Source organism: Pelodiscus sinensis, chromosome 8 (assembly GCF_049634645.1).
Source record: "Pelodiscus sinensis isolate JC-2024 chromosome 8, ASM4963464v1, whole genome shotgun sequence".
NCBI classification, from domain to species: domain Eukaryota; kingdom Metazoa; phylum Chordata; order Testudines; family Trionychidae; genus Pelodiscus; species Pelodiscus sinensis.
This window is the reverse complement of record NC_134718.1, coordinates 46,038,252-46,052,470: the sequence shown is the minus strand read 5'-3', so window position 1 is coordinate 46,052,470 and position 14,219 is coordinate 46,038,252. Positions and strand designations below refer to the sequence as shown.

At 42.7% G+C, this 14,219-nt stretch overlaps 1 protein-coding gene across 4 annotated transcripts in view; it reads left to right on the top strand.

The window, feature by feature from the left end:
- The window catches only part of INPP5A (inositol polyphosphate-5-phosphatase A), a 424,043-nt gene that overhangs the window by 149,871 nt on the left and 259,953 nt on the right, over positions 1–14,219 (top strand). For all 4 annotated transcript variants that reach the window (XM_075935229.1, XM_075935228.1, XM_075935230.1 and 1 more), the window contains one exon: positions 3,396–3,483. In XM_075935229.1, the coding sequence (XP_075791344.1) occupies positions 3,396–3,483 (88 nt within the window). The remainder of the gene's footprint in view (positions 1–3,395; positions 3,484–14,219) is intronic.

Here is a 14,219-nt window from a genome sequence, read left to right as displayed (position 1 = left end):
TTCCTATAAATTAGATAATATACTATGAAAAGACATTATGAATATATTGGTATTTTTAAAAAGCAGGCGTACAAATCAAGTAACTGAGTCAGCACTCCCTATTCAAAAATAAAGGATTTTAGAGCAGGAATTTTTCTGGGCTAAATGATTGCAGAAACCTAGCAGTATTGATGTCAGTTCCATTTGAAGGGATTAAAGGCAGCATACAATAGTAATAAGGTTAACTTTGGTTATTTTTATTCTATTTGACATTCAATTTTGTATGCAATGATATAGTGTCAGATGAGACAAACCGACAAAAGAATTCTGAGTCAAAGAGGAACAATACAGTATTACTGTCCTTTGGCTGAGCTTTTATGTCTCTAAATGTATAGCATTCAAATACTTAAAATCTTGAATAGTTGAGTAATTTAACCGAGTACCTTTGTTTGCAATTTTTTGATTTTTCTGTTTTGTTAGCTAATACAGTCTTGCATGGTGACTTTTCAACATGATGAAACCCAGTTACTTTTAAAAAATGGAAGGGGTGCATCATCTAATTTAATGTTAAGCATTTTTCATTTAAATAAAAACAATGTCACTGTTAATGAAATGTAGACATAATGAGTTATTTTCAGAAAGAAAATTATGTCCTGACACCTCCTTGTTCAAATATTTGATTTGCTAATAAACCTTAATTGACATTGCTGATATAAATATTCAGGTTATATCAACATAAGATTTTTTAAGTTAATCCTCCACAGCCTTCAGAACCTGGAAATAATTTGAGGGAAAGTAGTCAAACAGTGCCCTCTACTGATTTTGTTCATTAGTTGATTTAGTGGACCTTTAAGTTCATTTTAAACAAAAAGGCCATTATTATTTCTTAATAAAAGTGAATTTATTTGCCGCATAATTAATAATTTTATTCTTCTTTTTCATACAGGTGCCAATTATATGTTTCAAGGGCTTTGAAATAATAAGTATAATTAGGGTTGCCAGATGGTTTAACAAAAATTACCGAACGCTTGCCCTCCCCTCCCCCGGTAAAACAACAACAACAACAAAAACTACCGGAAAAAAATTCTGTCGGCGGGGGGGGCAAAGTTGTTTAGTAAAAGAAAGCTGTTAAGCAAAAGTTGCACCACTCCCTCCAGTTTGGGGCCACACAAACACCCTTCCTCCCCCTGATCCAGGCTGTCCTGGAGTCCCCCCATCCCAATGCACTCATCCCTGCCTCAGACCCAGGCTCCCCCTAGCATCCTCCCATCCCAATGCACTCACCTGTGCCTCAGAGCCAGGCCCCACTAGCATCCCCTCATCACAGTGTACTCATTCCTGCCTCAGACCCAGCCCCCCACCTAGCGTCCCCTCCCATCCCAGTGCACTCCCCCTTCCCCTTGAGGCAGGCATCCCCAGAGTCAGAAACCTCCGCCCCAATCAAATCTCCCTCCTCCCCCCTGCAGAGCCAGGCATGGAGGAACAATCTGACTTTTAAAGTGGCTGCTTCTGCTGCCCGGCCTGGTGGTCTTGGCTTGCAGTATGTAGAAGGAGGCATCACGTGGCCAGCTCCCAGTCTCTGCTGGTCATGTGGGTCAGAGCAGTGTGCATTCCGCTCCCAGCTCAGCCCAGCGCCCCCCTAGAGTGGCACCCGACACGTGCCTCCTGCTGCCCCCCCCCCCCTTCCCCTTCTCCTGGCAGGGGAAAATTGTTCCCTCCAGGCGTCTGTCCCAGGGGAACGGGAAATACCGGACATATACAATGTCCGGTATTTCCTGATTTTTTTTTATGGGACAAAGCCCGCAAATACTAGACTGTCCGGGTGAAAACCGGACAGATGGCAACCCTAAGTATAATGGGGTATGAGCAAACTTTGTTGTAAATCGTCAAAATGCAAAATTGTTACTATTAATTTCCAGGGGTGAACATTTCCCTCACCCCATTCTCTCAAAAAAATACTTCAGTCTTAGGCCAGAGTAAATCCTATGCACTGTTATAGACTGGGTTAAATAATATAAACCAGGACCGGGCCAAATACAGCCCATGGGCTGGATCTGACTCACCAAGCTGCTGGATCCGGTGGGGGGAGGGGGGGGTGATGGATGCAGGAGGAATCTGTCAAGCTCCCTGCCTGCTCCATCCCCTGCCCAGCACTCAGAAAAGCCAGCTACAAGGAAGGCCCTGTTTTCTGTGAACAGTTGTGAGCCTGGTTCAGGGGGTGCCCCATCCCCAACAGTCTTTCAGCTCTCATATCCGGCCAATAGGAGCTGTCTATTTGAAAGACAGACAGCGCACAAAGTATCCCTCCCCTCTCATCTCAGGGTTACAGCTGTTCACAGATGCACATGGCCCCTCATTCAGCTGCAGGGGCATGGAAGGCAGGGAACCTGCTGGGCTGCTGGCAGGGAGTCGCCCAGATAAGTATCTCCTGGCTAGAGCCTACCTTTGACATCCCAGCCCCTCCCTACCTCCAAACCTCTGTCCCCCTCCTACATCCCTACCTCATGAACCCAAACACTCTACCCTCCATCCTGAACATATACCCTCTTCCATACCATGCACCTCAATCTCCCACTCCAGGTTACAACCGCCCTCCTGCTCTAGGTTCCAACCCCAACCCCTGCATCCCCTTCTATCCCAGGTTCACAGTCCCCTCCTTCACCCAAACTCCTTCCCAGATCTCACTCCCCCTTCTGCACCTCAGTCCTCTACTCCTACTTCCTTCTGCACCCAACCTCCATCCTAAACCTCACCCTTTTCCATTTAATATTATGGAAGAGTGCAGTCCTTAACCACTTACAAAATTCTGGAGAGGCCCACTGCTTATATAGAGCCAATTCTAGCCTAAAGGGCAGAATTAGAACAAAGGGGGGAAAAAAGAAAAAAAAAAACAGAGGAGGAAGAGACTTTCTCTCTCCCTATCTTAATCTCAGTCATGCTCCAATAACATGTGTTCTCCTGATTGTCATAGAGGACAAGGGGCTATCTATTCTACTACTGTTTGTATGTATGACTCCCTCTTTCTGACTGCTGTCTGGGTAAGCAAGAAGGTGGGTTATGGTTTGTTACTGGGTCACAAGGCTGCTGCATGCCGACACAATGCTTCTGAGCTCAGACCCTCTGTAATTTGTCCTAAGATGGCTATCATTTTGTCTGTCAAAAGAACATGCCCTGGTATAGCTTCCAAAAGTCTGCTCCTGGGAAGCTGGTAGATGGGCAAAGCCATGTATGCCATTACTCATAAATAAGGATAAGATTTTGTCATTTTGTTTTTAGTAAAAGTCATGGACACACTGTGGACAAAAAAACAAGAATTCATGCAAGTGTGATCCTCCTGGGCAAAGGCTGACAGCCCAAGCCCTAGAGCAGATTTGCATGTCCTTTCATATTAATAGTCTTTCACTTATGTCTTTCAGAGAATTGTTATCGAGTGATGCAATGAAAGACTATAACAGAGCTCGGGTGTACTTAGATGAGAACTACAAGTCACAAGAACATTTTACGGTAAATTTCCTCACTTCACTTATGTTTGACCTTGAAATTGTTTTATCCTAACTGATGTACAAATTGGCTTTGGCATCCATTGTGAGGATGGGGATTACATCTTTTCTAAATGTACTGTGTGTGAGTAGATGCTCAGGTTGATTGTTTATATAGAATGGTATCTGTTAAAACGTTATAATAGTAGAGTTTGTGAAAGATGAGGTTCTTTATTTTTTGTGTTTGTGCTGGTCATTGTTGGATCATTATACCTCCATTCAAGGGAAATGTGGGTCGGTACCATTATGTTGTGTGACTGACACTTGACAACATTACTGTACTTAGTGATGGACATTAGGGAGGAGAGGAGAGTTGTCATTCTGTCATTACGTGTAAATAGCAAAGTGTCTTGGTGATTAGGAGAAACTAGTCCCAAATGCTTACTGAAACTATGTGAAGTACAAGTCTATGTAAATATGATGTGAATTTTAGACGGATGTAACGTATACTTATTGTGTTAGTTTTAGACAAAGGATTAGAGGGAAACTTGTGAGATTGCTTTACATGATCTTTAGTCTTAAGAGACCAAAACAAATAACAAAAACAAAACAAAAACTCCCCCTGATATCTCCTGCCCTTACTACACAACAGCTTAAATACCCAGAATGGGAAACGGCGGGAGGGGGGGGGGGGGGAGGAGGAGGAGGAGGAGGAGGAGGAGGGAGAGGGAGAGAGAGAGAGAGAGAGAGAGAGAGATTCACCTTTATTGCAGGTTTCTTTATCTTGTCTCTTATTACAGACCACTAATTGGCTTTTTGTATCAAGGAATCTTGTACATAATTTTAAAGACTAGTATCACAAATCAAAGATATATTTTTAATCGTCACAATTTTAATGGACAGGGACTTTAGTCCTGAGTGTTTAGTCTTTGAATTCATGTACTTTCTGCACTCAATAGATTTTTCAAACAGGATTTTAACTAGTAACTTGTGTCCATTTAGGGTAAAGTTTTATTCTTATCTTCAGTGTGGCTTGGAAGTACTTTCAGGATGTTATTCATCTCCCCAATTCCTCATTAGTTTTGTTTCTGATCGCAAAGGTCTTTAACTTGTGTGGTTATTTTCCATTCCTTGTAAGGCACAGAGTTGGCAACAAATGTAATCCCTAATAATTGTGTGTATGTATAATATACTTGTAGCTATATATATTACATAGACACACACACACACACACACACACACACACACACACACGTGTGTGTGTGTGTATGTGTGTTTAAAGAGTAGAAGTTCAACAAATATGTTGTGAAAATTATATTTTCTTTAGAACTACGAAAGTCCAAGTATTCACAGTTTTACTAATTTTATATCTCTGTTCTAGTATCTTTTTCCCTTCAGTTTTGGCAGTGTAGCCTCTATGGGACTTTCCTTGGTTTGGTTTTTGCAGAGCTAATCCTCATTTTGCTGCCAACAGTTGAATAGCTTAGCTGCCTCAGAGCACTTACTCAAGGCTTTGACAAAACACCTTCGGGTAATATGGACCCTCAAAATACAGCTCTCTCTTTGCTGTTATAAGGAATGTGGCTTTATTTAAAGGATATTGGCTATGTTTCATTATTACTATTTAGAGAGGATAATGCACTAAGAGTGATATTCAAGAAGAGGCAAGAATTCGTTGTTTACCACACCATCACAATTGTCCGTCTCAAACCCAAACAGTCTAAGACCAGTGCTTGTGCCATCTGCAGTTGTGTACTGCAGATGGTTAGGTTTCCCATTTAAATACACTTCCTGCAGTAGGTATCAATATCAGCTTGTGATTTCAGATCAAAATTTAATACATTTTAGAATAATTCCCTACAGTTGCAGGGCCACTATTCAGCTTGACGGAATTTGATAAACACATCTACTGGTTCTGAAGCTAACAAGTGGATATTTATCTCCTGTTTGCTTTCTGCAGCAAGCAACCCCCCAAGAATAAGAAAAGGGTCAGAGGTGAGAGATATCATTTGGCAAAGATCACTTGTCTGTGCAGCTTTTCAAACCCTCTTAGGACCCATAGCTAAAATCTCCTCATGAGACACTACTTAAACCTACATAATAGGTTTTATGCCCCCTCTTGGATTTTTTTATTCTATTTTTTTATATATTTTATTTGTTATAAGTATAATCTATTTATATTGTGTGTGTGTGTGTGTGTGTGTGTGTGTATATATAATATTTTTATAAATATATATTATATATATGTTTTATGTTATATAGTCTACTTTATATTTTATATTGTGTTTTAAAATTTTGTAAGCTGACTTGAATATTTTAAATAAAGAGGTGGGGTAAAAATATTTTTAAATAAATAAATAAAATACCCCCCCCCCAACCATATCTGATTTCAAAATGAAAAGTTATTTAAAATTTTAAAAATGAATTGAAGATTGATTTCTGGGCCCAAGATAGAACAACAGCTATTACTTTAGGGCTAATGCACGTCAGCCTTGGAAATATGACAGAATTCATATAGGGATGGTCTAGACAGTACTTGGTCCTGCCATGAGGGCAGGGGACTGGACTCGATGACCTCTCAAGGTCCCTTCCAGTCCTAGTATTCTATGATTCTATGATTAAGAGTTCACCACAGTTATGAATTAAATTTGTGGGTGACAACCATTGGTTCCATTTTTATATTTGGCTAAATACCAACTAATAGTCATGACTGTTTAATCAGTTCTGACTTGAAATGCCTCAGATCATGGCAACGTGACTGCAGTGACACCTGTATGTATTTCATTAGGGCAGAATTTGGCCCATAATTTCCTTGAGACAGTACAATAATGGAGAAACATGACATGTTTAGTGTGCACCAGGCTAATTGCTGGTCTACCAAAGTGTAGCTTGTATGGGTGTTTGGTGGCATGTGGAAGAATTGATAGTTGATTTAAACAAGGCCCCGTGATTTCTTTTTGCATTTAACCAAGCAACTCCCTCATTTCTGTGACCATTGCTTTCTTTGCTCAGCCTAAGCAAGTTTAGTAGGCATGAGTAAATTAAAAAATTATAATTAAAGGCAACACTCATGACTCTCCCATTCTTTCCTTGCTCCTACATAGATTTTGAATATTTGTGCCATGGTAGCTACAAAATGCCCAGCCATATTTCTAGTATACACAGGAAAGCCCAGTACAAACCATCAGTCTAGCAACACACTCCTTGTTCAAAAGTCAGAGGAATGTGAGCAAATAGTCTGCAGCCACGAATTCAGAATGTAAGCCTCCTGGGTGGCTGCCTAGAGGGCTGGTGTTGCTCATTGATCTGTGTATCTGTATTAACTTTCCTCTGACTTTAAGGTTTTTTTGTTTTTAGTATGTAAATCAGAAAAGGTTTTTTTACTAAAAATGAACAGACTGATAACTCCTCCCCCCCCCCCCCCCCCAAAGCCCTAAATACAGAAACCATACGAGCATGAGGATTTAATATTGTGGGAGAAATTTGGAAAAGTGTCTTTTCTCCCAGTAGAGACAAACCCTTACAAAGTCTTGACAGTTTTGCATATAGAACATGACAAACCTCACAAAGCCTTGAATTTCTGTAAGTGTATTTTGAGAGGGTGTATCTGTCTGTGAGGGTTCTGGCTGTATCCTGGAAGGGGCTTCATATTTGGGATAGAGATTTACTATTGAGTACAGCATATATTTAAAAGGCCAATTTTTAATAGATAATATAGCTTAATTGATGATTATTGGATAACTATGCAATAAATCAAATACCTTTCAAAATACACTAGTTATATAATATATAATTTTTTTTAAAAAGGTAAGACCAGCCCGTTAATGGACCATTTAAAACTCAAATCAACTCTTATCAGGGACAAGATGAATCTTCAATACACAATCAAAAACCCTGTAAATCACAGTATTCACAGTGGAGAGATGTAAATGGTGGTGCTTCCCCCAAGGATCTGTACTGGAACCAGTGCTGTTCATCATATTTATATAAGATCTGGAAAAAGGATAAACAGTGAGATGATAAAGCTTCCAGATAATACAAAATTATTTAAAGTAGATAAATCCAACGCTGCTGTGAAGAGTTGCAAAGAGAGTTTACAAAACTAGGTGACTGTGTGACACAATAGCAGGTGAATGTCAGTGTTATCAATACAAAATAATGCACATTTGGGGAATATAATCCTAATAATACATCCAACATGATGCGAACTAAATTAGCTGCTACCACTCAAGAAAGAACTCATGGAGTCATTATGGATGGCTCTCTGAAAACATCTGCTCAATGAGCAATCAATGGCAAAAAGCTAACAGAAAGCTAGGAACTATTAGGAAATGACAGGTAATTAATTATAGAGAAAAACATAATGTTGCAAAACAAATCTACAGACCACCTACACCTAGAATATTGTATGTAGTGCTGGTAGCCCCATCTCAGAAAAAGAGATATTACTTCTGTGCCAAAAAAAAGTTAAAAATTCTGCATGCAATATTTTAAAATTCTGCATTTTTTTTCAAAATAACACTGCATAATCATGCCAGTTTCAATTATTTTGGTAATTTATTTCAAAATATCGGTTAGCAAATATGTCTAACAATACAAATACACACACAAATTCCCTCAGGAGTAAAGAGTTAAAGAAATCCCTATGACAACCCAGTTCCTGTTCGCTCCCCCCTTCTCTTCCTGCAGAGCATAGCCAGGTGGCCTATCCCCCCACAGCCTAGCTATGCCCTCCCAACTAATTCATCTAAAACTCCTTGCTCCCAGAGACCAGCCATGGGGCACCCCAGCCCAGATAGCTGCACTCCCCTCCCCCCCAGAGTCCAGCTATGGGGTCTGCCTGGTTTATATGCCTGCCTCTGTTCCCTTCAGAGTCCAGGGATCTAGAGGGAAAAACAGCCTGCATGCTGCCCTCTCCTTTTCTCAGCACATGCCAGGAACTGTGGCTTTCAGGAACCCTCTAACTCCCTTTCTGGCCCTACTGCTGCCAGCCCAGCCGTCGCCAGTCCCGTTGCTGCTTGCACAGCCGGGGATCCCTGGACCGGGGATCCCTGGACTGGGGATCCGAAGCCACTGATTGTCCTGCTCCTGCTGACTCAGCTGGACATCCCTGGGGCTGGGACTCCCCAGCTGCTGCCAGTTTGCCAGGGATTTCCAGGATGGGGCTTCCCAGCCACCACTGGCCCCTTTACTGCCAGCACAGGTGGGGATCCCTGGGGTCAGGCATCCCTAGCTGCCACCATCCCACTGTTGATGGTGGGGCTGAGGATCCTGGACCAGGGCTTCCCGGCCACTGTCAGTGCATCTGCTGCTGGCCAGGCCAGGGATCCTGAGAACAGGGCTCCTCAGTGGTAATTGGCCGCACGCTGAGACTCTTTGGTTCAGCAACATCCATGGTCAAATTTGTTGCTTCCCTCAACTCACTAGCCAAGTGAGTTAGATGGGGGGAGGGGAAATGAAGAGCTGGGCTTCTGTTGGTCGAGACTGATGCTCTGATGTTGAAGAGACCCAGGGATGCCCCACATTTTATAGGAGCTTTCCTCTCATGTAAGTCTATGCACTTTCATTGTCAGTTCTTAATTGGCTCTGTGGCTCCTTCTTCTGCATGTTCTCCCCATTGCTGCCACATTCATCTTCAAAGAGGGTGTTCACTTTTAACTCCCAGTTTGCTTCAAAAGAGGGTGTCCTGGGCGCCGCGGACAGAGGCTGCTCTGGCATAGAGAAGCAGCAAGGGGTGGGAAAAGTGAGTAGTTGATTCTCCGCTCGGCTACCTGATAAGCTTATGCTTATTGGGTAGCCAAATAGTCAACGACTTGCTAACGTCCCTAATACTAATACAAAGTTTCTATAAAGCATTATAATATTATTTATCTACACTAGTAAGGTTGGTTTCTTACATAGTTTTCACTGTTTCCATTTTACAGATGGGGAAACTGAGCCAAAAAGTTGTGACTTTCCCCTAGGTCATCAGCAAACCAGTGGCAGACTCAGGAGGCACATCAAGGTCTCCAGACTCCCAGGTCACTGACAATGCTAAGTAAAGATTGTCCAATGATTAATGTGCTAGCCTGTGATTTGGTAGAGCAGGTTCAGATCCCTGTTGTACCACAGACTTTCTCTCTGACTGTGGGCATTTAGTCCTTCTACTTCTTATTTCCCTCCCTGTAAAATGGAAATGTTTCCTTATCCACACAGTTGTTAGGATATACGATATACATTAAAGCCTATGGGATACTTATATAGGGTATGTCTACACAGCAAAGTTATTTCGAAATGACAGCCATTATTTCGAAAAAACTTTACCAGCGTCTACATAGCCAAACCGCTATTTTGAAATTAAATCGAAATAGTGGTGGGCTTATTTCGAAATTGGTGCTATTCCTTGTGGAATGAGGTTTACCAATTTCGAAATTGCTATTTCAAAATAAGCATTGTGTAGACACTTATTTCGAAATAGGGGGCCTCCAGCCCTTCCCAGGGTGCCCTGGTGGCTACTTTGGGCACAACCAAGAAAACTCCTCTCCCTCTCCCCCTCTCTGGAGCCCTTAAAGGGGTAGACTCTGGCCACAGTGCCTGTGCCAGCTCCAAGCCTGCCAGCCCAGTCACTGCACCTGACCCAGTGGCCCCAGCATGAGCCAGGCAGCCAGTGCCAGCCAGCCCTCCACCACTCCCCAGGACCAGTCTGGAAGCTCCCAAGTGCCTGCCAGGGGCCAGAAAAGGCGAGTGCCTGCCTGGTCCAGTGCGGAGATCAAGGACCTAATTCAGGTTTGGTGGGAGGCCTCCAATGTCCATGATCTCTGCACTAAATGGAGGAACGCAACCGTCTACAGGCGGATGGCTGCCAGCCTGGCTACCAAAGGCCACATGTGAACCCAGGAGCAGGTTCGCATGAAAATAAAGGAGCTATGGCAGGCCTATGCCAGGTCCACAGGGGGCAGCTCCCAACCAGCGGCAGACCCAGACCCCTATCCCTATTTTGATGCCGTGGACTGCATCCTGGGGTGCAGGACGGTCCATGCCCCCAGGTGGTCATCGACCCTGGGGCAGAGCTTGCTGCTTCCTGCTGCTCCAGCTCCTGTTGCCTCCCCAGCTATTGCTCCTCCTCCCACTCCTTCTCGCCCTCTCCGCTTCTTTCTCCCCACCCTCCTCACACCCCCAGGGACGCCGAGGCCCCCGCACCCGTGGTGTTGGGAGACAGTTGGGCCGGCGAGACCCCCCTCCCCCAACCCTGAGCTCTGAGTTTCTCCTCCCCCTTCCTTCCTTTGCCTTCCCCTGCCAGCTCCCTCCTCCCAGGTTTCCCTCTCCAATCCTCCCTCCTCCCCTCTCCAACCTTCTTTCCAGTTTCATCCCCCTCCCCCACAGTTTTGTTCAATAAAGAGGCTTTGTTGTAATGAACACGTTTCTTTTATTGTACCGCAGGAAGGGGAGTTAGGAGGGGTAAGTGGAAGGATGTGAGTGAGGAATGAGGCACAAGCCCCCAGTGGGGCACACCAGGGAGACTGTTATTGCCTGCAGAATGTGCTGCCAGGCTCACAGCAACATGTCCAGGAGAAGCACCAGAGTGCCCAGGGGCGGCTCCAGCTCCATTCTGCAGAGTGCTGTGATGAGCTCAGTGAGGGCAACCAGAGCATGCAGAGAAAAAACTGCTTTGCTGTCCATCAGCGAGGTAGACAAGCAAGCAGGGAAACCTTAGAAACGGCTGTCTAGGAGCGTCCCTTTAAGCACAGGTCTCAGATAGCCTCAGGCAACAGCCACACAAAGTAACTCCTGACCTGATGCCTTGCCAGAACCATTTCCAGCCGGCTTTAAATGCAATTCAGTGTCCTATCAGCGTGGACACACTATTTCGACATGCATTTTGTGTCTAGATGTGTTATTTTGAAATAACGCTGTAGTGTAGACATACCCATACAGTAGTAATGGGGGCCATATAAATAATGCAGGGAGGATAAGTCCATTTCAGTGCCCCACTATGAACAAAAAAAGCGTTAAAAATATATTGTCAGCTCTCTCACCTGCCCCCCACACCCATCAATTATTTTAGGTGTAAAATTTCAAAACCCGAAATGGGCTATAAAGCATGAGGTATCTTTGGAGGGGGAAAAATGAAAGCAAGAAGGCTGCTTCACCCTAATGGTGGTCCACTTATACACAGTGATCTAAAATTAACATTTCACAGGAGGATTACAATGGCAAGGAAGTGTCCTAAAAATAAAGAAGGGTAACATTTATTTAATAAAGTGTATTATTTTACCTTAAAATTATGTCCTCATTACCAGGAGAATTGTAAAGTTAATTTTTGTTAGATTAATGATATTTGAGTAATATTTTCAGTTGAGTCCGTTTCAAATAATTGGCCATTAATTGAAAAAGGAAATTGAATTGAATTTATCTTGTACATAAATCCTGTCATAGTTATTAATGGATCTCAGAAAATATCGGCCTGTTCCCAGAAATGAATGGAGCACACTGATTCTTCTGGGCTGATTAGTTGTGGCAGTTTGGAGTTTTGTTAAATAAAAAAGATGATTTAGGAAGAGAGACATAATTGAATTTAATATAGAGGGAATTCAAATGCCTGATTAGTTCGGAGAGACCATTTTTTCTATTAAGCAATTTTAACAGTAATGTTTATTTTTGCAACAAATACAGATTTTCACCAGGAGGTGGAGCTAAAGCATTAGCTTGTTTTGTAAATGGGTCTCAATAGTGAGAAGATCTGAGTCAATTTGTATATTACATAAGTATATCATAAATACAATAGTGCTCCTGTGAGCATTTTTTGCAAAATCATATATTTAAGATAAAAAAAGAATGTGAAGTCTAATCACAGGTGTAAATGACATGAATACAAAATCCCCTGGGTTTGAGGAAGAGGCCTAGATGTCAAGTTGAAAATCTGATCAACCAATGTGAAGTAATGTATAGAATGTGACCCTTTTGCTTCATAAGGAGCTGCCTGAATAGCTTCTGAAATTGTTGTAGTATTACTTAATGTGTGGATTTTTTTTCTGCTAATCATTCCATTTCACATCCCCGCCCCATTATCCGTTCATTATAAAATAAATACGTTTTTTCGTGGGATTTTATTTCATGTATGTTTTGTGGAATAACGTTTAAGGAATATTTAAAACAAAAGCAATAAAATAACTGTGTTTGTTCTGTTTCAAGCCATAATACTGCTGTTTTTGAGTCTAGCCACTGTAGACTCAAAATTCGTGAGAGTTTAGTACAAAGCTCTTTATTTCAGGTTTTGACTGGCATGAGTAAACTCCCCCATTGCCATTTTATTTTTCTTCTGATGTGAGGATCTGTTTGGGGGTAATATGAGGGGTTTTACAGTTCCCGCCCAGTGTTTCTATGGGCTCATCTAAATGGTGCCTTAGTTAGAATCCTAGAATACTTGAACTGGAAGGACCTCGAGAGGTCATCAAGTCCAGTCCCCTGTGCCCAAAGCAAGACCAAGCACTGTCTAGATCATCCCTGATAGATGTTTATCCAACCTGCTCTTAAATATCTCCAGTGATCAAGATTCCACATCCTCCCTAGTTCACACCAGTTAGGGTATAAATTCAAATTTGTATCAAAGTGTTTCTTATTAACTGGTCCATGTGGGCCCTGCTGGCACTTGCTCTAAGTTTACTAATGCACAGTAATGTAGTCCCGTTTCAAACAGGACATTGTTAATACTCACTAAAGAATTTGTGGTGTATACCAGCAGGGTCCACATGCACCAGGTCCCCACAGGACAGTTTGTGTGTAACACATTGAGTGCACGTTAGAATTTACACATCAAGTGGCGTGAACTAAAGCAATCTATAAAACAAGCCCTGTGACTCAGGAGTTATCAGCTATAGCCGGACCTCTTACTAGTACTTCTGAAAGCCAGGATTATTTCAGTCTTTCTTGCACTGAAGTTTTAGCAGGGCAGCTTGGGGTATAAGTACTGGGGCTGCTGTCCTAGACAGCAGAATTTTGAAAAAATAACAGCAGTGGTGTCCAACAAAAATTGAGTGATGACCAAAGACCTACAACAGGGGTGGCCAACCCATTAAACAAAGAGAGCCGAAACAGTAGTGGAAAAAATACAAAGAGCTGCCCCTCCCCCCAAAAAAGGAGGCTGCCCCTTTAAGAAATGAGTTTAGGGTTTTTGGGCTTCTGTCGATGGCCATCATCTTGGGCGCCATTTTGAATCGCTGCCCCAGTGAGCACAGGGGAGCCAGGGTCATCGGGGGCGGAGGGGGGGGCGTGCAGGAGCGGCTTCGCGAGCCATACTTTTGGGGGAGAAGAGCTGCATGTGGCTCACGAACCGTGGGTTGGCTACCCGTGACCTTACAAGATCAGGGTTTTTCCTGTGTGGAAGGAGACTTGATGAGGTTGTGTCACAGGGTGGAGTAGAGCACAAAGAACTTTCTAAAGGACAATAGAGGGGTTCATAGCCTCAAGAGACTGATTTTAGAGAAGAATATTTAGAATCTGACTTGGATTTCCAAGTCTTCTGAAACTCACCTATCTTTTCTGGACAGATTTAAGTCATGTTTTCACCTTTATATATGAGTGTGAAAGCAGGAAATCCACCAGTGGAGTGGACAGATGTTTAAAAGCCAGTAAATGGAATGTATTTATTTATAACAAATGCCAAGATTTGCCAGAGAGTTTGACAATTTCTTATCTAATAAGTTTTCCAGAAAAGAAGATGGGATGCGTTATGAATGAAGCCAGATCCCCATTGGGCAGTTAGAAGAACACACAAAAGGGCTG